The sequence below is a fragment of the Eptatretus burgeri genome, chromosome 6, assembly GCF_056783735.1.
Source record: "Eptatretus burgeri isolate ZD-2024b chromosome 6, Ebu_testis_v1, whole genome shotgun sequence".
Classification (NCBI taxonomy): domain Eukaryota; kingdom Metazoa; phylum Chordata; class Myxini; order Myxiniformes; family Myxinidae; genus Eptatretus; species Eptatretus burgeri.
The window spans coordinates 107,765,433-107,787,491 of NC_140966.1; the positions used below are offsets into that span (position 1 = coordinate 107,765,433).

At 49.7% G+C, this 22,059-nt stretch overlaps 1 protein-coding gene across 3 annotated transcripts in view; it reads left to right on the forward strand.

The window, feature by feature from the left end:
* Window positions 1-22,059, forward strand: part of HSD17B12 (hydroxysteroid 17-beta dehydrogenase 12) — a 103,455-nt gene extending 81,396 nt beyond the window's left edge. For all 3 annotated transcript variants that reach the window (XM_085886626.1, XM_085886627.1, XM_085886628.1), the window contains 2 exons: window positions 7,938-8,087; window positions 19,806-22,059. In XM_085886626.1, the coding sequence (XP_085742752.1) occupies window positions 7,938-8,087; window positions 19,806-19,910 (255 nt within the window). In that variant the 3' untranslated portion in view covers window positions 19,911-22,059. The remainder of the gene's footprint in view (window positions 1-7,937; window positions 8,088-19,805) is intronic.

The window sequence follows — 22,059 nt, forward strand, 5'->3', positions numbered from 1 at the left end:
TTTGTGTCAAATTCACATTCTGAGGGAGTCAGCATGTGCAGAAGAGGGTTTTACATTGCAGACGCTATTTTTGAGGAGTGTAATTACACCTCTCAGCGGTAACGGTCTGTCGACGGCAGACGTAATGACGTCACCGAATGACTGATGATGTCATGACGTCCTGACGCCTCTCAGCGGTGACGTCACACGTCGCCATGTAAACGAATGTAAAACGAAAAGTGTTTATTCTGCTTCAGATTTGAAAGTTGACTTGCCACTATGTGCGATGCACTCTCACAGGTACGAAGTCTCTTTCAGTGCAGGTCACAGTACCAAGAAAAACGTGACGCGACCGCTAGGAGGAGCACAAAATTGGCCCTTCAGTATTAATATTGTTGCGAATTCGCGCCTGCCGGCGTGCGATCGGCCGCTCGACTCGAATGGCGGCCGCCTCGCCCATCGGACGGACAATTCTGTCGTGACCCTCTCGGAACAGCGCCAGGAGCCAGTCACGGGTGGGGGTTTAACCCCACCACGACCGTGCCAATTGCCCACCCGCGCAGGATAGGGTTGCTCGCCAAATTCGATCTACCTAAGTACCTGCGCGGATGGTCAACCGGGCGATCGTACCTCGCCGCAGGCCGACTCCGGACACGAACCGCTTAAGCGGTCCGTTCCGTGCTATCGGGATAACCGAGCGGTGTTATCGTCGGCCTCGACGGTTCCGATTAATTATCGGGCGTATTAAGCCCACTACGAACCCTTTACGTGAAGCAGGATGGAGAGTCAATAAAGAAAAGACGAAGCGAAACGGGAAAACAGTTCACACAATGCACATTTATTACGCGACACACGGAAAGCACACATATGCAGCCAAACAGTCAGAATGCACCTATATCAGGAAAACAAAAGAAACAATGACGCAAAGTTACAACCGAATACGCGTACACACGGCAACACTTACACAGTTCTACTTTACAAGACACGACACCGACACACATTTACTCAAAAGCAAAGGAAAGAAGCCACCCTCATAGACAAGGGGGCAGACGGGCCTGGAGGCCAATATGTGCGCGGGACCTGAAGGAGCGGCCAGGTCCGCGAGACCGGGTGGGTCCTACCCGTGTCCTCGTGGCGCGTTGGCGAACGAGCCGCAGACGTCCGCGTGCTGTGCCCCGACTCCGTGCTCCTTCGTGGGTTTCGTTGGCACGACATTTGGAGTGGGGTGGGAACGGGGCCCCCTTGGTGCACTATCTCAGCGCGGGGGAAAAAGGGGGAATTGTTGATGCTCTGGGGGAGGGAGAATGGCTGGCTGGGTTGGGTCCCGCGACGAGCGATCTCCCGCCGCGACCTCGTCACCGACCGCCGTCTTTCTCGCCTCGGACCCTAGCTCCTTGGCCTCTTGCTACAACTCTCCTTAGCCGACTGCAGAACCCAACTCGACGCCTTCGCCTCCCGACTCCGCTGCTGCCACACTCTGCTCTTCGAAACTGACTCTGCCAAAACTCTGCCACGATTCTCTCTGCGCTTGGCGTTTTATAGGCTGGCAGGAGAACCCATATGCAAATTTCCGGATCAGGATGAGCTCGGGGGCGGAGCCACGCTCGCCCATTGGACGGAGGAAAAGTAGGCGTGAACCTCCCCTGATCCTATAATTTGCATATTTCGATTTCACACGGACCCGCCTGGAGGCGGGGCCAAGCCGCTCCGCGCTTGCTGATTGGACGGATCAGAAGTGGGCGTGTAGCATTCTTGATCCAAATTTTCCCTCGGAAAGGCCGCTGTTTGCACTCGCGGCTCGGTGCGTTTCGCTTGAACAAGCCCAAGACAGCCCGACGCTCAGTGTTCACAGGTGGTGCGGGAATGGCTGTAGAAGGAGAGAGGTGAGGGTGGTGGAGGGTTTTTGGTGGTGGTTTGATGGTTATGGCGGTTGATTCAAAATAAAGATAGAACAGAAAAACGCCTAACTCAAAGCGTCGCAGCCCGAATGAATCACATAAATTCCCTCTAAACAACGGGTTTGGGGCTAACTACACATGTACTTAGAGTTATCTCACCTATGGGACCTGAAAGGTGGTTTGCGAATTTCCACAGCTATAACAATATATATATATATATATATATATATATATATATATATATATATATATATGTATATATATATTTTTTTTTTTTTTTTGTGTGTGTGTGTGTGTGTGTGTGTATGTGTGTGTGTGTGTGTGTGTGTGTGTGTGTGTGTGTGTGTGTGTGTGTGTGTGTGTGTGTGTGTGTGTGTTATATATATATATATATATATATATATATATATATATATATATATATATATATATATATATATATATATATATATATATATATTCTTGTGGTTACCAAATTCGCAAACCACCATTCAGGTCCCTGAGGTGAGGTATCTCGGTAAGTACATGTGTAGTTAGGCCCAAACCCGTTGTCTAGTGGGAATACATGTCATTTATGCGTGCTGCGACTCTTCAGGATAGCCGTTTTTCTTTTGCTATCTTTAATTTGGACCAACCGCCATTATTACCACCACAACCACAACATCAACCACCAACCACAACGCCGCTTCACCACAACCGCCACGACCTTCACGTCACACCTCGCAACCGTCGCATCGCCACCGTTCTTGCGCCGCCTGTGGGTACCGGTGTTGGACTCGTGCAGGGCGCGCGCCGAACAGCGTGTACAAAATCACGGATTTTGTGCTTCAAAAACGGATCAAAAACGACACACGCCCACTTTTTGCCGTCCAATCGGTGAGCGAGGGGCGATTTGGCCCCGCCTCCAGGGCGTTGGAGGGCGATCGATATATGCAAATTTATGGATCAAAAAGCATTCACGCCCACTTTTTCTCGGGCCAATGGGGAGCGAGGTGAAAGGTCGAAGGGAGGGGGTCAAAGATGAGAGGGCGAAGCCACGGGGCTGATATGTGACCGTGTTCGTCTGTCCAGTGAGTAGTAGAGTCGAGAGGAAACAGAGTTAAGACTTCGCGGGCGGTGGAGTTGGCAAGAAGGAGCTGGTCGTCGTGTGCGTTGGAGTCGGAGCGGAGGGGACGGAGCTGTGGAGAGGCGGCGAGGGCAGACGAGGGGGTGCTCGCGTCGTGCAGGGAGCTGCACCCCAGGGAGGCCGACAGCGCGACCTGGCCGAGGTGGAGACGCTCGTCGCGGGACAATAAAAATCCTCTATACCCCGAGCATCAGCAACCCCCTCCTGTTTCCCCCCGCGCTGAGATAGTGCGACCAAGGGGGCCCCTTTCCCACCCCCTACCAGACACTGCCCGCGGAGTTGAGGCACCATCGCCGCTCCGCGTCTCATCACCAGACGGGTAGGCCCGACCCGGTCTCGGCCTCAGGCCCGCCTCATCCTTGAGGGTATTCTTTCCTTGGTTTTGGGTATGTGTTGTCGGCGCCGTCTGTGAAGTAGAATTGTATAAGTGTTGCCGTGTGCTCGGTAGTCGGTATTAGCTCTGCATTGTGTTTTCGCTTTTACATTTGCTTTTTGTGTAAATTGCATTGTGTCTTTTCTGTGTGCTTTTGGTGGAATTGAATATGTGTGCTTTCCGTTCAGTGCGAATAAATGTGCTTTGTGTTGAACTGTTTCCCACTTCGCTTCGTCATTTCTCCCATTGAATCCTCATCTTGCTTCACGTAAAGGGTTGGTAGTGGGCTGAATACGCCCGATAATTAATCGAACCGTCGAGGTCGACGATAACACCGCTCGGTTATCCCGATAGTACGGAACGGGTCGCTTAAGTGGCCCGTGTCCGAAGTCGACCTGCGGCGAGGTGCGATCGCCCGGTCTACCCTCCGCGTGGGTACTTAGGTAGGTCGAATTTGGCGAGCAACCCTATCCCACGCGGGGGCTGATTGGCTCGATCGCGGTGAGACCGAAAGGTCCACCCGTGACTGGCTCCCGGCGTTAGTCCGAGAGGGTCACGACTGGATTGTCCGTCCGGTGGGCGACGTGCCGCGATTCGAGTTACGTGGCCGTCGCACGCCGGCGGGCGTGAATACCGCAACAATATATATATATATATATATATATATATATATATATATATATATATATATATATATATGTGTGTGTGTATATTTGAAAAAATTCTGGACAGGTTATGACAAAACGTGGTGGATGAGTTGGGTAGGCGACAAGATCAAGCTGATTGGGTTTTGGTTGAGGTCCCGATGCCGATCCGGCCAATTCGTGTGATACAAAATGTAAACTCTTCAGCCTGGCAGAGGTATATAATACCAAGTGGCATTCGTGTTGAGTGTGTGTTTATGGGAAGGAGGAGTGTAAAATGTTTCCCACAAAGGACACGGGAGGTTTTGCTTTTAAAAATAACCAGGCAGGTTAAGGTGTCTTACCCTATGTTCTCCTTTATGAACTCGTGCAGTGTGGGTGAGGTCACAACGTGTTCCCCTAACCCTGACCCCTGCCACTGTGAGGGAGGGAATAGTCTCCCTCTGGCAGCTGTCACAGCATGAGAGGTGGCGATTTGTTGAATGGCTGCAGCACAGATTGGTTAAAGGACTTTGGGCAGAGACTGCAGCTGGCAAATATTCTCTGCCTGAGGACTCCAACCAGGGCAATGATTAATAAAAGCTCGGCTCTGTAGTTCGGGGAGAAGAAGGAAGAAGTTAATGGAGGTGGTTATTTTTTCTGCAACAGTGCAACCCCACAAAACGTGCGTTCTCCAGCCACCATCCCTTCAGGCCACCAAGTCTTCTCCCACTGGTGACTTTGACCTGCAAACATCCCCTCTCGTTCGCCATGTAGCCTGCTGCAGTTGCAGGCCCGCCTGACGCTGGCATATCCTTGAAAACTACAGTTGAGTGAGTGCATGCAGTGTTGTGTTGAGGTGTAGATTGGTGTATCATGTAATTGTTGTCGTTGTACGTCATGTCGTTGTGTACGAAATAAATAATTTTCTTGAGGCCAATGTGCCTCGTGCTTCTGCCATTTTGTTGCACGAACAATTGGGTTCATTTGGGATTCCTGGAGAGTTTAATGATTAAAACTTTGATAAACGGTGCAGGAATAGCCTTGCTGGTTCGGACCTGTGGCAATCACTTGATGCAAACCTGTGCAGAAAAGCTTTGGTTCGGTCATCTTTGAGCTATAGGCCCAGCTTGCAGCGGTAGACATTTGGAGTGGCTGAGTTCCGTTCACGTGGCTGCCATCCACATGACTTTTAGTTGTTGGTGGACCTTGAGCACCCTGCGGAAATATAGTGGGGACAAATTGCAGACACAGCATGGGGGAGTGGGTCGGGGGGGGGGCGAGACCGGAGAGGAGACTGTAGAAGACAGAAAGACCACCGACCTGCCTGCAGTGAGAGAGAGAGATGCCCAAATACTCAGCCTCATCGCAGGAGATGCTAATGATCCGAAATGCCTTGGTTTCCACAGCGTGAAGCCGAGAAAGGTGGGTGGCAGGCGCAACCAGCCAAAATGGGAGAGCAGTACTCGATCAGGCTGCGGACGAAAGCTTTGTATGTGGTCAGGAGCTCATGTGTGCCAAGAAAGAACTTTGCCTGACGGAGGATGTATAGTCGGCGACTGGCTTTGGAGGCCAGCTCGGAAATGTGGCTTTCCCAGGAATTATCATGGTAGATAGTGAGACCAAGAAGCTTGAATGAAAAGACCGATTCCAGAGAATTGTTCAGTAAGTAGATGGTTGGAGGGGGAGGGGGGTCATTTCCAGATGGTCCTTTCAGAGAGACATAGTGAGAGTGTGAGATTTGTCTGGATTGAAAGACATGTTCCACATGTTGGACCAGTTTGTGATTTTACCCAGATCTGCAGAAAACAGCCGTTTTTACAGTCATTTTTCCCTGCTGCGCAGGGGTTAGCTTTTTGCGGGCTCCATGCAATCATGGTTCCCTTCTTGAGATAATGTTTTATGGCCAGATGCCCTTACTGATGCCAACCCTGGTCACCTTTTATGATACACAGGGATATGGTACACCTACTCTAACCGGGGCATACACCAGGACCAGTACACTGGTCCTCATTTCGCCGACCTCGGAAGGATGACAGGCTGAGTCTACCCCCGGTGTTAATTCAGTGGCCAACGGGGCTCGAACTCAGGACCCCTAGGCTCCCAAGCCAGCCATCCTAACCTCGAAGCCAACACCAGACCCAGATCTGCAGAGAAGAAAGAATATATTTATATGCAATACTTTTTTGGCAACAACTCGTATAGCATTTTCCAATGGACGTGGCATTAGCCACAAAGCAAATTGAAAATGAAACATTGCACAAATACGAAATACCCCAGAATAGGAGAGTCCTGAATTGGCCACAAAACGGCAAACAAGTACATTTTCTGAGGCATATCTATGATGTGGAACATGACTCGTTCTGGAATCGTCCAAGTTTTAAAATTCTATATCGAATTTGCAAATGAACCCGTAGTACCAGTGTTGCATTGCATTTGGTCAGATATTCACAAGCTGATTGCGAAAGCCAATCTTGTGTCTCTCCCACATTTTTCAGTTGTAGTTGTTAAAGAATTGGTGCAAACCCTTAGAACTTGAACTCAGGGTTTCATCTCTAATCTGCTCTGTCAAAGCTCAATTAAATGTGGCCTTATTGGACTTTTCAGACATTTTAAAGTAATTTTATATATTTCAAACTATCTCGGTGTACTCATGGTGTTGGCTTAATTGTTCGGGTGGTGGGCTTAGGATCCTTAGATCCTGAGTTCAATTCTTCTTCGGTGAATTATACCAGGTGGGGTTGACTCCATTTCTTCCTGAATTAATACCAGGTGGGGTTGACTCTGCCTGTCATCCTTCTGAAATCGGAAATATGAGTGCCAGCTTGCTAGTATCCTGTGTCGAAGTGGCGATCCGTCCAGGATTGTGCTTAATAGCTAAGGAGACAGCTTCGGCAGCACCAACGCTCTGCAGATTATGGTCCTGATGGAGGGATGGTGTCCTCATTTCCTCCATGAATTGCTTGTCAGAGTCTTCACCTTGCTTTCATTTCATGAATAACTTAAGTTTCTTTATTTTTTTTTGTCGGAAGTTAATCTTGGTGGATTCTGATAAGCAAGCAGCTTTTTAACCTTGCTGTTCTGTTAATGCTGCAAATCTAACTCTCCAGGTGCTTCGTGGAACACTTTTGGATAGGTTCTGAATTGAATACCATACTTGTCTTGTGTTCAGAAAATATAATAATAAAACGGGTTCCCTGACAAGGAACTCAACTTCAGGAGGAGGTCATTAGGCCCATCAAAGCCTGTACGTGTTGCCAACATATGGTTGTTTGTCCATACTTGATCATTTTTATGCCGAGTTTCAAGGAAGCAAGCACCACATCCCACATTCAAAGTCTTTGGTGTGACTTAGCCAGGGTTCAAATCGCTGATCTTCCCAGACTCATAGTGGATGCTGTCATCATTACACCACCGAGTCTGGTGGGGTAATCGCGTTATTTATGGGAAGCATGTTTAAATTGTGTGGACAACCAAAAAATAACTGACATCAAGGCTTGGGAGACCGAGTAGACTATAGCGCCGAGGGCCCACTCGTGCAAGGGTGGTGGGGAGGGGTAGGTGGGTGTTTGTTTTTTCCCATGTGCAACTGCATCCTTTTTGGACTGGTCATTTGAAGAGAGCCGATTTGTTGTCTACCCAACTACATCCCCTCTTCTCCATCTCACCCCTTTCCCTTTTAATTTTCCCTGTTATTGAAACATTAGACCCAAGCCTTGTCATTCACCAATTTCCTTGCTTTTGTTGTGCCTGTAATTATGATACTGAATATTCCAAGCATGATGCAGTTGTTTCTTCTCCGATTTTCATCGGTTTATCATTTTGCCCCACGTGTATGCTTGAAATTTATTTGATGCAAGTTCTTCCACACTTTGTGTTTCTCTGCTCGTAGTTCCATCCGAAGTTAATATTGTCGGTCCTTCTGTTTGCTGCTTTAGAGCGTGCTTCCATTTTTCGTCGTCACCAATATGAGCCGCCTAAAGAAGGCGTCCCTGGACAAGCCGGACCCAGGCACCTACGTCCGAGCTGCTCTTGCAACCGTAGGCCTGCGGTCTCGTACATGTGGCTATTTGCCTCACTCCATAATGGTGATTACATTATCTTTCTCCTCAGCTCTTGGGCATAAGAAATTTGTGCATGTCTTTGGATTTCTGCCTTTTCTGAATGTCGGAGTTATTTCCATAATTCGCATGAATCCAGGGTGGGCCAAAGAAATGTATCCAATTTTAAAATTCATCATAAATTAAATGAACTCTGATACGAGTGTGAAACAAAACCCAAATAATAGAGGGATTTTTCAAGTTTATTTCCACCGATACAGATTTTCAAAATTTATTGCGTCATTCAACACACGTGGTGCACCACCTTCTCAAAATAACCAGGCTGGGCCTTTCCCAGTGTCATTATCACAAAGAAGATTGCAAAGAGAGAAAACTGGCCTTACATGGATGCAAAGGTTCACTGAGAATCGGACTGCTCATTAAGGATGCCAGAGCAGAGAAAACCAAACCACATCAACATGTTACTGAATTTAAGTTTGTGCAAACCTATCAGCTGCAAACTGTGTTGCATGAACTCTCACAGCTTGGGTGTGGACTTGAAGAATGATGCAATTGAAGAAATAGGAAGAGGAAGGGAGGTATTGCTAAAGATTTATAAAACAGTTGGATTCCCACCCTAAGAGGACCAAAAATTGCAGGGTAGAAGGAGTCTGGTGACTTCGGACACTTTGCTGCTGCACTACCCAGGACTTTTGGAAAAATGGCCCTCGGCACACTAAAAGACAGGACTTTTTATTTGGTCACAAATTTTGTGGGGAATATCGTTCCACATGTGAAGACGGTGATTTCTATTTTGGTGAAACTGGAATAAATTTCAAACAAGTGTTTGGGGAACAAGGTAGAGTAACTTTGCTGAGTAAAATGACAATCTGTAGCAGGCCATTCCATGTTAAATTGTACCTTGTTGTGCTGTATTTGTCGAATTAGTTTTCGTGTTGTTCAAGGCCTACTTTGGCCGCTCCTCGGATAGCCGTTGTGAAAATCTGTCTCCTTTGCTTCTTTCTTCCCAAATATTGTGCTTCCAAATTTCTAGTTTTTCCTTCCTGGGAGTTTGCTTCTGTATCCATCTTGTCCATCCCATGCATCCTCCCCGACTCTTAATTCCTCCCAATACCCCTTATTTGTCCAAGTCTCCCTCTATTTTGTCCTTCGGCCTTGCTGTTGGCATCCCCCCCCCCTCTCTCCTGTCCTTTTGTTCTGTTGCGTCCTCATCCATTCAGTGTTCTCGCTCTTCCACGAACCTTGACAAGACAAAAACAAAACCTGTGTCCTGGACATGCCCAAAAAACGTCAAAGCTTTGTCCTGGAGGCATGGCATACCAAAGGTGGGCATGGGGAGGTGCTAGTTTTTGTACACAAGGGCAAAGCTTATGGAAAAAGAGAGTTTAGTACACTGAACAAATCAGGATGCAAGAGGAGAGAGAGGGGGAAAATGCCAATAGCAGGGTTGAGGACAAAATAGAGGGAGACTTGGACCAATGATGGATGTGGGGAGGAATGGGGGGCAGGAAAGGATGCCTGGGGTGTATAAGATGGATACAGAAGGAAACTCTCAGAATGGAAAAAAAATTAGAAATTTGGAAGGAGGTTTGTGGGGTGGTGGGTTTAACGGGGATACAAAAATAAATCATTGTTTTGGATGGGGGATGATCTGAGATGGTGGTAAATAGCTGTCTTGAAGACTTGGAGGGAAGAATGAGATTGAAGAGAATGTGGAAGTTGATGCCACAGACAGGAAAAAAAGAGGAACAAATGAGTGGAGGTGAGCAGTGGTTCTGAATTTATGTAGCTTCACCAGGAGGGCGTTGATGGCTGACTGCTTGCACCCTGCAGAAACCTGGGGGGAGGGGACAAAAGCATGGAAAGAGCAGAGGGAGCAATACCAGAAAGGAGGCAGGAGAAGACAGAGATCACCAACCTGTCTGTTGTGGCAAATTTTAAAACCCACGTTATCTCTCTGGCAAAGGCCTGCGTGTGTGCATGCTCGCACATGCAGCGTCAATTGTAGCTCTCCGGTTGGCTCACTCTGAATCTGAATCATACATGAGAAACCGTCAGTCCTTAACAGTCCGCTTAACAGAGGGGGAGTGGTGGGGTGTGGGAGAGAGAGGGAGGGCTTGGGAGAGTGAGAGAGGGAGGGCTTGGGAGAGTGAGAGAGGGAGGGCTTTGGAGAGTTAGAGGGGAGGGCTTGGGAGAGTGAGAGGGGGAGGGCTTGGGAGAGTGAGAGGGGGAGGGCTTGGGAGAGTGAGAGGGGAGGGCTTGGGAGAGTGAGAGGGGAGGGCTTGGGAGAGTGAGAGGGGAGGGCTTGGGAGAGCGAGTGGGGAGGGCTTGGGAGAGCGAGTGAGGGAGGGCTTGGGAGAGCGAGTGAGGGAGGGCTTGGGAGAGCGAGTGAGGGAGGGCTTGGGAGAGCGAGTGAGGGAGGGCTTGGGAGAGCGAGTGAGGAGGGCTTGGGAGAGCGAGTGAGGGAGGGCTTGGGAGAGCGAGTGAGGGAGGGCTTGGGAGAGCGAGTGAGGGAGGGCTTGGGAGAGCGAGTGAGGGAGGGCTTGGGAGAGCGAGTGAGGGAGGGCTTGGGAGAGCGAGTGAGGGAGGGCTTGGGAGAGCGAGTGAGGGAGGGCTTGGGAGAGCGAGTGAGGGAGGGCTTGGGAGAGCGAGTGAGGGAGGGCTTGGGAGAGCGAGTGAGGGAGGGCTTGGGAGAGCGAGTGAGGGGGGGGTTGGGAGAAGCGAGTGAGGGAGGGCTTGGGAGGAGCGAGTGAGGCGGGCTTGGGAGAGCGAGTGAGGGAGGGCTTGGGAGAGCGAGTGAGGGAGGGCTTGGGAGAGCGAGTGAGGGAGGGCTTGGGAGAGCGAGTGAGGGAGGGCTTGGGAGAGCGAGTGAGGGAGGGCTTGGGAGAGCGAGTGAGGGAGGGCTTGGGAGAGCGAGTGAGGGAGGGCTTGGGAGAGCGAGTGAGGGAGGGCTTGGGAGAGCGAGTGAGGGAGGGCTTGGGAGAGCGAGTGAGGGAGGGCTTGGGAGAGCGAGTGAGGGAGGGCTTGGGAGAGCGAGTGAGGGAGGGCTTGGGAGAGCGAGTGAGGGAGGGCTTGGGAGAGCGAGTGAGGGAGGGCTTGGGAGGCGAGTGAGGGAGGGCTTGGGAGAGCGAGTGAGGGAGGGCTTGGGAGAGCGAGTGAGGGAGGGCTTGGGAGAGCGAGTGAGGGAGGGCTTGGGAGAGCGAGTGAGGGAGGGCTTGGGAGAGCGAGTGAGGAGGGCTTGGGAGAGCGAGTGAGGGAGGGCTTGGGAGAGCGAGTGAGGGAGGGCTTGGGAGAGCGAGTGAGGGAGGGCTTGGGAGAGCGAGTGAGGGAGGGCTTGGGAGAGCGAGTGAGGGAGGGCTTGGGAGAGCGAGTGAGGGAGGGCTTGGGAGAGCGAGTGAGGGAGGGCTTGGGAGAGCGAGTGAGGAGGGCTTGGGAGAGCGAGTGAGGGAGGGCTTGGGAGAGCGAGTGAGGAGGGGCTTGGGAGAGCGAGTGAGGAGGGCTTGGGAGAGCGAGTGAGGAGGGCTTGGGAGGCGAGTGAGGAGGGCTTGGGAGAGCGAGTGAGGAGGGCTTGGGAGAGCGAGTGAGGAGGGCTTTGGAGAGCGAGTGGGGAGGGCTTTGGAGAGCGAGTGGGAGGGCTTGGGAGAGCGAGTGGGGAGGGCTTGGGAGAGCGAGTGGGGAGGGCTTGGGAGAGCGAGTGGGGAGGGCTTGGGAGAGCGAGTGGGGAGGGCTTGGGAGGCGAGTGGGGAGGGCTTGGGAGAGCGAGTGGGGAGGGCTTGGGATAGCGAGTGGGGAGGGCTTGGGATAGCGAGTGGGGAGGGCTTGGGATAGCGAGTGGGGAGGGCTTGGGAGAGCGAGTGGGGAGGGCTTGGGAGAGCGAGTGGGGAGGGCTTGGGAGAGCGAGTGGGGAGGGCTTGGGAGAGCGAGTGGGGAGGGCTTGGGAGAGCGAGTGGGGAGGGCTTGGGAGAGCGAGTGGGGAGGGCTTGGGAGAGCGAGTGGGGAGGGCTTGGGAGAGCGAGTGGGGAGGGCTTGGGAGAGCGAGTGGGGAGGGCTTGGGAGAGCGAGTGGGGAGGGCTTGGGAGAGCGAGTGGGGAGGGCTTGGGAGAGCGCGTGGGGAGGGCTTGGGAGAGCGCGTGGGGAGGGCTTGGGAGAGCGCGTGAGGGAGGGCTTGGGAGGCGAGTGAGGGAGGGCTTGGGAGAGCGAGTGAGGGAGGGCTTGGGAGAGCGAGTGAGGGAGGGCTTGGGAGAGCGAGTGAGGGAGGGCTTGGGAGAGCGAGTGAGGGAGGGCTTGGGAGAGCGAGTGAGGAGGGCTTTGGAGAGCGAGTGAGGGAGGGCTTGGGAGAGCGAGTGAGGGAGGGCTTGGGAGAAGCGAGTGAGGGAGGGCTTGGGAGAGCGAGTGAGGGAGGGCTTGGGAGAGCGAGTGAGGGAGGGCTTGGGAGAGCGAGTGAGGGAGGGCTTGGGAGAGCGAGTGAGGAGGGCTTGGGAGAGCGAGTGAGGGAGGGCTTGGGAGAGCGAGTGAGGGAGGGCTTGGGAGAGCGAGTGAGGGAGGGCTTGGGAGAGCGAGTGAGGGAGGGCTTGGGAGAGCGAGTGAGGGAGGGCTTGGGAGAGCGAGTGAGGGAGGGCTTGGGAGAGCGAGTGAGGGAGGGCTTGGGAGAGCGAGTGAGGGAGGGCTTGGGAGAGCGAGTGAGGGAGGGCTTGGGAGAGCGAGTGAGGGAGGGCTTGGGAGAGCGAGTGAGGGAGGGCTTGGGAGAGCGAGTGAGGGAGGAGGGCTTGGGAGAGCGAGTGAGGGAGGGCTTGGGAGAGCGAGTGAGGGAGGGCTTGGGAGAGCGAGTGAGGGAGGGCTTGGGAGAGCGAGTGAGGGAGGGCTTGGGAGAGCGAGTGAGGGAGGGCTTGGGAGAGCGAGTGAGGGAGGGCTTGGGAGAGCGAGTGAGGGAGGGCTTGGGAGAGCGAGTGAGGGAGGGCTTGGGAGAGCGAGTGAGGGAGGGCTTGGGAGAGCGAGTGAGGGAGGGCTTGGGAGAGCGAGTGAGGGAGGGCTTGGGAGAGCGAGTGAGGAGGGCTTGGGAGCGAGTGAGGGAGGGCTTGGGAGAGCGAGTGAGGGAGGGCTTGGGAGGCGAGTGAGGAGGGCTTGGGAGGAGCGAGTGAGGGAGGGCTTGGGAGAGCGAGTGAGGGAGGGCTTGGGAGAGCGAGTGAGGGAGGGCTTGGGAGGCGAGTGAGGGAGGGCTTGGGAGAGCGAGTGAGGGAGGGCTTGGGAGAGCGAGTGAGGAGGGCTTGGGAGAGCGAGTGAGGAGGGCTTGGGAGAGCGAGTGAGCAGGGGTTGGCAGACGCAGTGAGGAGGGCTTGGGAGAGCGAGTGAGGGCGCCTTGGGAGAGCGAGTGAGGAGGGCTTGGGAGAGCGAGCGAGGAGGGCTTGGGAGAGCGACTGAGGAGGGCTTGGGAGAGCGAGAGAGGAGGGCTTGGGAGAGCGAGTGAGGAGGGCTTGGGAGAGCGAGTGAGGAGGGCTTGGGAGAGCGAGTGAGGAGGGCTTGGGAGAGCGAGTGAGGAGGGCTTGGGAGAGCGAGTGAGGAGGGCTTGGGAGAGCGAGTGAGGAGGGCTTGGGAGAGCGAGTGAGGGAGGGCTTGGGAGAGCGAGTGAGGGAGGGCTTGGGAGAGCGAGTGAGGGAGGGCTTGGGAGAGCGAGTGAGGGAGGGGCTTGGGAGAGCGAGTGAGGGAGGGCTTGGGAGAGCGAGTGAGGGAGGGCTTGGGAGAGCGAGTGAGGGAGGGCTTGGGAGAGCGAGTGAGGGAGGGCTTGGGAGAGCGAGTGAGGGAGGGCTTGGGAGAGCGAGTGAGGGAGGGCTTGGGAGAGCGAGTGAGGGAGGGCTTGGGAGAGCGAGTGAGGGAGGGCTTGGGAGAGCGAGTGAGGAGGGCTTGGGAGAGCGAGTGAGGAGGGCTTGGGAGAGCGAGTGAGGAGGGCTTGGGAGAGCGAGTGAGGAGGGCTTTGGAGAGCGAGTGAGGAGGGCTTTGGAGAGCGAGTGAGGAGGGCTTGGGAGAGCGAGTGAGGAGGGCTTGGGAGAGCGAGTGAGGAGGGCTTTGGAGAGGGGGGGAGGAGGGCTTTGGAGGGCGAGTGAGGAGGGCGTGGGAGAGCGAGTGAGGAGGGCTTGGGAGAGCGAGTGAGGAGGGCTTGGGAGAGCGAGTGAGGAGGGCTTGGGAGAGCGAGTGAGGAGGGCTTGGGAGAGCGAGTGAGGAGGGCTTGGGAGAGCGAGTGAGGAGGGCTTGGGAGAGCGAGTGAGGAGGGCTTGGGAGAGCGAGTGAGGAGGGCTTGGGAGAGCGAGTGAGGAGGGCTTGGGAGAGCGAGTGAGGAGGGCTTGGGCGAGCGAGTGAGGAGGGCTTGGGAGAGCGAGTGAGGGAGGGCTTGGGAGAGCGAGTGAGGGAGGGCTTGGGAGAGCGAGTGAGCGAGGGTTTGGGAGAGTGAGTGAGGAGGGCTTGGGATGTGACACAGATGTGATGCAGGTGAGGAGAGAGACAGAGACAGACAGACATGGGTGGGAGAGTCTTTCAGTCTTCTACCGTCTCCACTTTGGCCTTGCCCCCCTCTCTGCCTGTGATGTGTCCCCCCCCCCCATATTTCTGCAGGGCACTCAAGGTCCACCAAAAATCCCCCTTCTGGTGAAACTGCCATGATCAAGAATCACTACTCACCTTCACTCTTTCATTCCTCTTTTTTGCCGCCTCTGGAACAAACTCCCACACTCTCTTCAATCCCACTCCTCCCTCTACGTCTTCAAAACAGCTATTCACCACCATCTCATATTGTCCCCCATCCAAAATGTTTATATTTTCTACCCCCATTAATCCACCCCAAATTACCTTCAAATTCCCTTTTTTCCTTCCTGAAAGTCCCTGTAATGTCAATCCAAGAGACGGCACACACTTCTTCTTTTTTTTTTTTTTTTTTTTTTTTTTTTTTTTTTGTTGTATGCACTATCGAGGCTCAGATGAGAGCTAACACACAGAATGTACAACAAGAGGGGTGGAAGAGGGAAGGAAAAAACTGGGGAACAGAGACATGAGGAGATCTGTGGAAAGGAGAAGAATAGGGTGGGGTACAAAGGGGTAAACAAGATGGACATTACAGGGACTTTCAGGTCCTTACACGACAGGGACTTTCAGGAAGGAAAGCAGGGAATTTGAATGAGGTGGGTTTGGGACGGATTAGCGTGGGTAGAAAATATCAAGGTTTTGGATGGGGGGAGATATGAGGTGGTGGTGAACAGCTGTTTTGAAGCCATGGAAAGAAGAGTGTGATTGAAGAGTGTGTGAGAGTTTGTTCCAAAGGCAGGAAAAAAAGAGGAATGAAAGGGTGAAGGTGAGCAGTGATTCTTGATTTTGGTAGTTTTACTCGAAGGGGGTTGCTGGTGGTTCTTGAGCAAGTGTGGAAATATGGGGCAGACGTATCTCAGACAGAGCAGGGTGGGGGGGGGGGTGGGTGTCAGGCCAGAGAGGAGACGTCAGAAGACAAAAACACCATCAACCTGCCTGCAGTGAGAGAGTGAGACCCAAAGACTCAGCCTCATCACAGGAGATACCAATGATCCTAAATGCCTTGGCTTCCACAGCATGAGGCCAAGAAAGGTGACAGGCAGAAGCACCAGCCCAGATGGGAGAGCAGTACTCTATCAGGTTGCGGAAGATTGCTTTGTATGTGGTCAGGAGCTCATGTGTGCCAAGAAAGAACTTTGCCTGACGGAGGATGTATAGTCGGCGACTGGCTTTGGAGGCCAGCTTGGCAATGTGGCTTTCCCAGGAATTATCATTGCAGATAGTGAGACCAAGAATCTTGAATGAAAGGACCGATTCCAGAGAATTGTTGAGTAAGTAGATGGTTGGGGGGGGGTCATTTCCAGATGGTCCTTTCAGAGAGACATGGTGAGAGTGTGAGATTTGTCAGGATTGAAAGACATGCTCCATGTGTTAGACCAGTTTGTGATTTTACTCAGATCTGCAGAGAGTGAACATTGTTGAATCACCCTGCCTGTGAAATAAAACACTGGGGTGACGGTTTATTGTTGGGTCGGGATTCAACCCAGATTTAGACAGCTTGGCATGAGCGTGCGCACCTCTCGGCTGTCCTGCCGTTATGGGGCGATTCATTGCTTTTCAACAACTGAAAACATTTTTTACTCATTGTAATCATCTAATTACCCTTGCCAAAGGAGAGAGTATTGCATTTGGGTCTGTTTGTATGTTTGTCTGCACAGAACTTTCGTGCTTTTCTCCGCAACTGCTTGTCGGATTTAGACAAAATTTTCACCATTGGTGCGACAGCTCCTGTCGATTGTTTTAGTCATAATTATGACTTCATAGGTCACGTGATGTGGCAGCCATATTGGTAAAACGGAAAAATTTTGGACCTCTGTATCTCTGAAATTGCACCAAGTAAAAAATTGAAACTTGTCACATGGCAAGTACTCCTCATGGCGAATTAGTTTTTTGTTTTATGACATCATAGGTGCCTTTGTTATGATGTCATAATTGCAAGGGTAGAATGCTTTTAGGGTTATCAGTATGAAAATTTTTGAAGGTCATCTAGGGATAAAATGATACACAGAAAAAAATTTGATGGCATCATCAGTCACGTGATTCGGCAGCCATATTGTTTATATTTTAAAAAAACCCTTCAAAAATCTTCTTCTCTGAAGTCGCTGAACAGATTGTGGGGAAACTTTACACATATGACCGCCTATCCATGAGGAACAAACTATTCACACGCGTGATGTCGTTGGTCACATGGTTTGGCACCCATATTGGATTTATCCTACAACCTCTAAAAATACACCACTCAAAAGAAGTCGTGCGAGGGTCTGCAATCTCTGATTGCTCTTTTCTTGTTTATTTTGCCTTCGTAATTCTGAAGACGTCCCAACGGAGAACCATGCCATCGTATCGCCATAGAAGCTTGAAGAGATCGAAGCTTGAAGAGCTTTCCAAGCAAGCACTCCAACTAAATGGTCGAAGAAACTTTTTAAAAAGAATCGTTTTAAGTTTTTTTTATACGTATCTTTCGATGTCGAAGTGATGGGTCGTTTAATGAAAGAAGATAATGTAAAAAGGGGAAGAGTCAAAATAAAATTGCACATTTTCAGCAAGCAAGTCACTGCCAGAGGGACTGCACAACAACATGGGGCAAAATGCAGATGAGTAGGGCCTGAACTTTGTTCAAGTCGATCGATGTATTCAGTGACAGTGTGAATACTTTTGCCATGTATGACCATGGCTTGGAAATTAACAACCAAGCAGCTTGTATCGCACTCACCAGGTGGCTTAAGCACTAAAGCAAGCACTCCAATGAAACGGTTGAGGATCGGCAGGCTTGGCAAGCCATTAGCAATCACCAATCGGTCATACATGCACGGAATGTCGTGCAATGGCCGATTTGGACACATGAACACCTTTTTTTCCTTTTTTTTTTTTTTAAAGCAGTCGGAACTGCTGCTGGTGTCAATTATGAAGTTTATAGTTTAAAATGAGACTTTGATTAAGAGATCCCAGAGGTTAGTGCATGTGCAGAAATGAAATGATCATGAATGCTGGCATATCTGGGCGTTTATAAGCATTGGAATGTATCCAGCAATCCGTAGGTATGGTCATGAGGCATTCAATGATACGAGTGAGGAAGGTGGGTGAAAAAAAAAAACATTTTCGTAAAGAAACCGTTGCAACCTGTTCCAAGTCGAGGCATTATTGTGCAGGCCAGAAGCAATGGCGAATTATAACCCCAGCAAAGGACAGCGAAGTGACAAACGATGAACCTTGATAAAGGATAATTAAATAAGGCTATTAATTATATGCAAAAGGGGTGTTTAAATTAACCCAAACACCCAGTTTTCACTATCTTGGCGTTCCCTGAGTATGCATGCAAAGTTTCAGGCTGCAAGGTTTCATGGTTTTGAGTTATGGTGGAGACGGACGGATGGACGGACTGACTGACTGCACACTGAAATGTATTAGTCTAGCTGTGTATATATGTTTGCAAGTCTGTCCAAGTCAAGTGAATTGGCCACAAAATTCAACATCTTTTCAACATGGTCCTCTTGCACATCCACACACTTCTGCCACCACTTCACAAGGTTGTGGATACCCTCGTAATAAGATGGTGTTGGTTTGTCGTTTTCTGAAGTTTTGACCTCTGAGAGCTTCGAGCCAAACCGCTGAATATCCAACGGTGCGAGATCCGGACGAAGGTGGGTATGGTGACTGTTCAAAACCAGCTCTTCAGTGTACTGCATTGTCCCTCGCCGATGTTGCCGATTGCTTTGGAGATTGGCCCCGATGCTTTCTGCATATTTCCAGTTTTAATTTCGTTAGTCGAAGTGCGAAGTACCATTTGTTGCACTTAGTACTCTTTCACAGCACATTTTGAAATTGATGACATGAACATTCTTCTGATCCCAGTATATTATCATTTTCCTGAAACTGGATTTGACTTGAATGTTTTTGGTGTATTGTGATGGTTATTCCCATTTCTTGGATGCCCTTTTACTCTCAGTTTTGTGATGCTGAACAAATGTTTTGTCTGATGATGCATGCTAAAACTACATCGCCTTCTAATTTGCATCGCTGAAAAAGACTTTTTGCCGACTAGCCAACATGTCTGTCTGCCTCTTCCCTGGTGAGCATTTTTGGCACTCGCCGAGCACACACTTTGCAGAAATGCAGACTTTTGGGGATTACTGCTTGTGCTGTACCATGAGACTTCTACGATGGTAGCTGTCATCGACCAAAGCACGCCTATCCTCTATTATCAGTACGCCAATCTTGATCACAGTATGCTGTGGCGTGTAGCAGCAGATCTTACTGGTCGTCCAGGCTGTTGTTCATCGCACAGACTCATCCGTCCTTTACGAAACTGCTCACATTGGTTTACATCTATCCCTTGACATATTGCTTGTCCCATACTGTGCAGTCATTCTCTTAAAAAAAAAATCACGTTTTGGAACATTCACCAAGCAAAGAGCTGATGGCTTCTCAATGCTCCATAATGGTGCACTCTTGTGGAGCAGCCATCTTGACAGCGTGATTATGAGTGCCACATGTGGGGATGTCAGGTACTAGGTGGTCAGCAAATGGCTCACACTTGCCCTGTATTGCACAACTGCACTGTTTGTGACAGTACAATTTATGTGTTGACCTACTGTGTCTGCACGTGTATGTGTCTCATCGCACATCTTCACTGGAATGGTGACTACTTCTTCATTCATATATCGCATTGTTAGCCGAGGGCTGGTTGTGCCACTTATGCAATGCCCTCTGCTGGTTATGGCAGGAATTTGTAATTTGTTCACGGTGCCGGCGATAGCTTGCTTGCTCTTCGTGAAGGACGCCATTGGATCTTTAACGTCCGCCAAGTAATGCTGACAGACGGGACGCCCAGTTTAACGTCCATCCGAGGGAAGGCACACACGATGATGAATTGCTGTGCTTGTTAAATACCAGTATCGGTTTATAGCTGGGTCTGGATTAGAATCCAGGTAAGACGACTCGGAGGCGATTCCGCATACCTCTATGCCATCATGTCAGCCCAAAATTGTCACTGTAAATCCAAGTCAGACCAGCACTTGCTGCAAGGGTCCTGTCCAATAGGGGGTGCCTGCCACACATCCACCCAACTTAGGCATCACTTGCGTAGTTTCGTCAGGATGGCCACTTCACTCTTGTTGCATTATTTTGCTTTAATTCATTTCTGATTCATTCGTGTGCTGTGTGTTTGTCCTTCAGGGGTGGATTACAACAACCATTCTACCCAGCTTTGTTACCAAGAAGATCTCCTTTGAGATGAACAAATCGATCCGTGCTCGCTGTTTGAAGAAAAAATCGGAATGAAATGCGATGATGTTTCCAATCATCTTTCTTCACTCCCAAGGGTTTCTTCTTGTTTGTTTGTTTGTTTTTCTCTGCCATTTGCTATTGTTCCTTTTTAAGTCTGTCTGACTGTTGCAATAGAAAGCTGTTCGAGTACTCGTCACCCATTGTGATTTGTTTTGGGTGATGAGCATGACAAACTCATGCTGCTTCCAGCTTTGACTACAATAGGTTATGAATGCTAAACGATGAACATATCTGTGCCTGATCGAATCTTAGTGTTTTGGTTTTTGTCAGTTCTTGAGTTGCTTTGTTGGGAACAGAATGTCGTTATTGGTGACATGTTCTCCACCATGGAATAGCTTAACCTCATACTGTACCCTTCTTTCATAATTTCAAGGTTGAGCATGGAGGAGGGTAGGTTAACTATTCTCCATCAGAACACTCGTGACACAAAGGATGCATCGTGTGCACAGTTGTGTTACAACGGTGATTGCGCACCAGTTCAGTAACTTCACGACCAATCAACAATGCTCACCGCGGTGCGCCCGATCTTCGACGACTACAAGGTCTTGTCCCCATGGCGTTTACTTTGCCTGAACGGGTGGTTTTATTTTTGATTGTTATTATTTTTTATCGCACTTTAATTTGGACGGTTATGCCTTTGTCCATTCTTTACGTCTTGAATTGCATTTCAATTGAGCTTCTTCGGACCAGCCAGTCATATCTGTTTTGGTGTTCTTGAAACAGTCGGTGTTAAACACTTCTGCCATCCTCCAAAACCTCATCTCCCTTTCAAATAAAATCCAATACTTTAATTACTACTGACGGGTTTCTTCTTCACCCCGACATTATTTATTTTTAAACCCATTTTTTTTTTCAACATTAGAGAGCCACTGACTGTGTCGCGTTGCTCTTGCTGTCGTAGAGTCAAATCTAATTAATTTTTTGTTCTTGAAACAGCTGTGGAAAAAGATTGTCGCATTGCTGCTTGTATTCTTGCTGCTGGAGAAATAACCTTCACTTATCAGAGGTTCCATCTTTTTTAGTTTTTCATGACATTGCACCAAAACTTGAAGGAAATGAAAATCCTTTAATATGAGTGAGTAAAGCTTCTTCGTCTTTTACTTTTTCTTTTTATTCTTCTTTTTTCTTCTTTTTCTTATTTTTCTTCTTCTTATTTTTTTTTCTTTTTCTTCTTCTTTTTTTTCTTTTTCCTTCCTTTTTTCCTTCCTTTTTTCCTTCCTTTTTTGCTTCCTTTTTTTCTTTCCTTTTTTTCCTTCGTTTTTTCCTTTTTTTGCTTCCTTTTTTCCTTTTTTTCCTTCCTTTTTTTCCTTCCTTTTTTTCCTTCCTTTTTTCCTGTTTTCTTCTTTTTTCCTTCCTTTTTTTCCTTCCTTTTTTTCCTTCCTTTTTTTCCTTCCTTTTTTCCTGTTTTCTTTTTCTTTTTCTTTTTCTTTTTCTTCTTTTTTTCTTTTTCTTCTTCTTCCACAATGCTGCTAGGCAGCATCACTGGCTGAGGGTTCAGCGAGGCCACTGATGCCAATGCCCCCCCTCCTTCCTTCCCAATTTGTCAACTTGTGTGAAAAAATATTTTTGTTCTGTTCGGGAGAAGCATGTCGCCATACTTCATGAAATGCTGTCTTTCCACCTGCTCACAGTTTTGTGCATGTACCTTGCATTCTTCAGAGAAACACACCTTGCACACGATGTTAGTTATCAACCTGAGCAAGTCATCCTTGATTGGAGGTTGGTGGGTTTTGAATTTGAATTATTCCCGTTTACAGACCAACTCCACAAATCCGCTTGCGTTTTCTATAAATTTTCTTGATGTTATGCTTCAAGGAAATAGCAGAGAATAGAGCAAGTATCTTACACGTTACTGAGTTAACCTATTCTGTTTCCCACATAAGCTGGTATGGCTTGTTTATTAATGATGGTTCTTACAATATAACAGCTTCTTGAACTGGTTTGTTTTGATCCCTGAGATTTTTTATTTTTTTTTCAAAAATTTAGTCACTGTTCCTGAAATATTTGTGATTTTGCAATTTAAATTGTTCCTCGTTAATATTGTGCCAGCGAGTTATATTCAGGGTGATTCTCTGCTCACGTGATTCCATGCCGATCATATGATTAAACGTCGGTCACTTCTTTCGGAGTATTGAATTTTCAA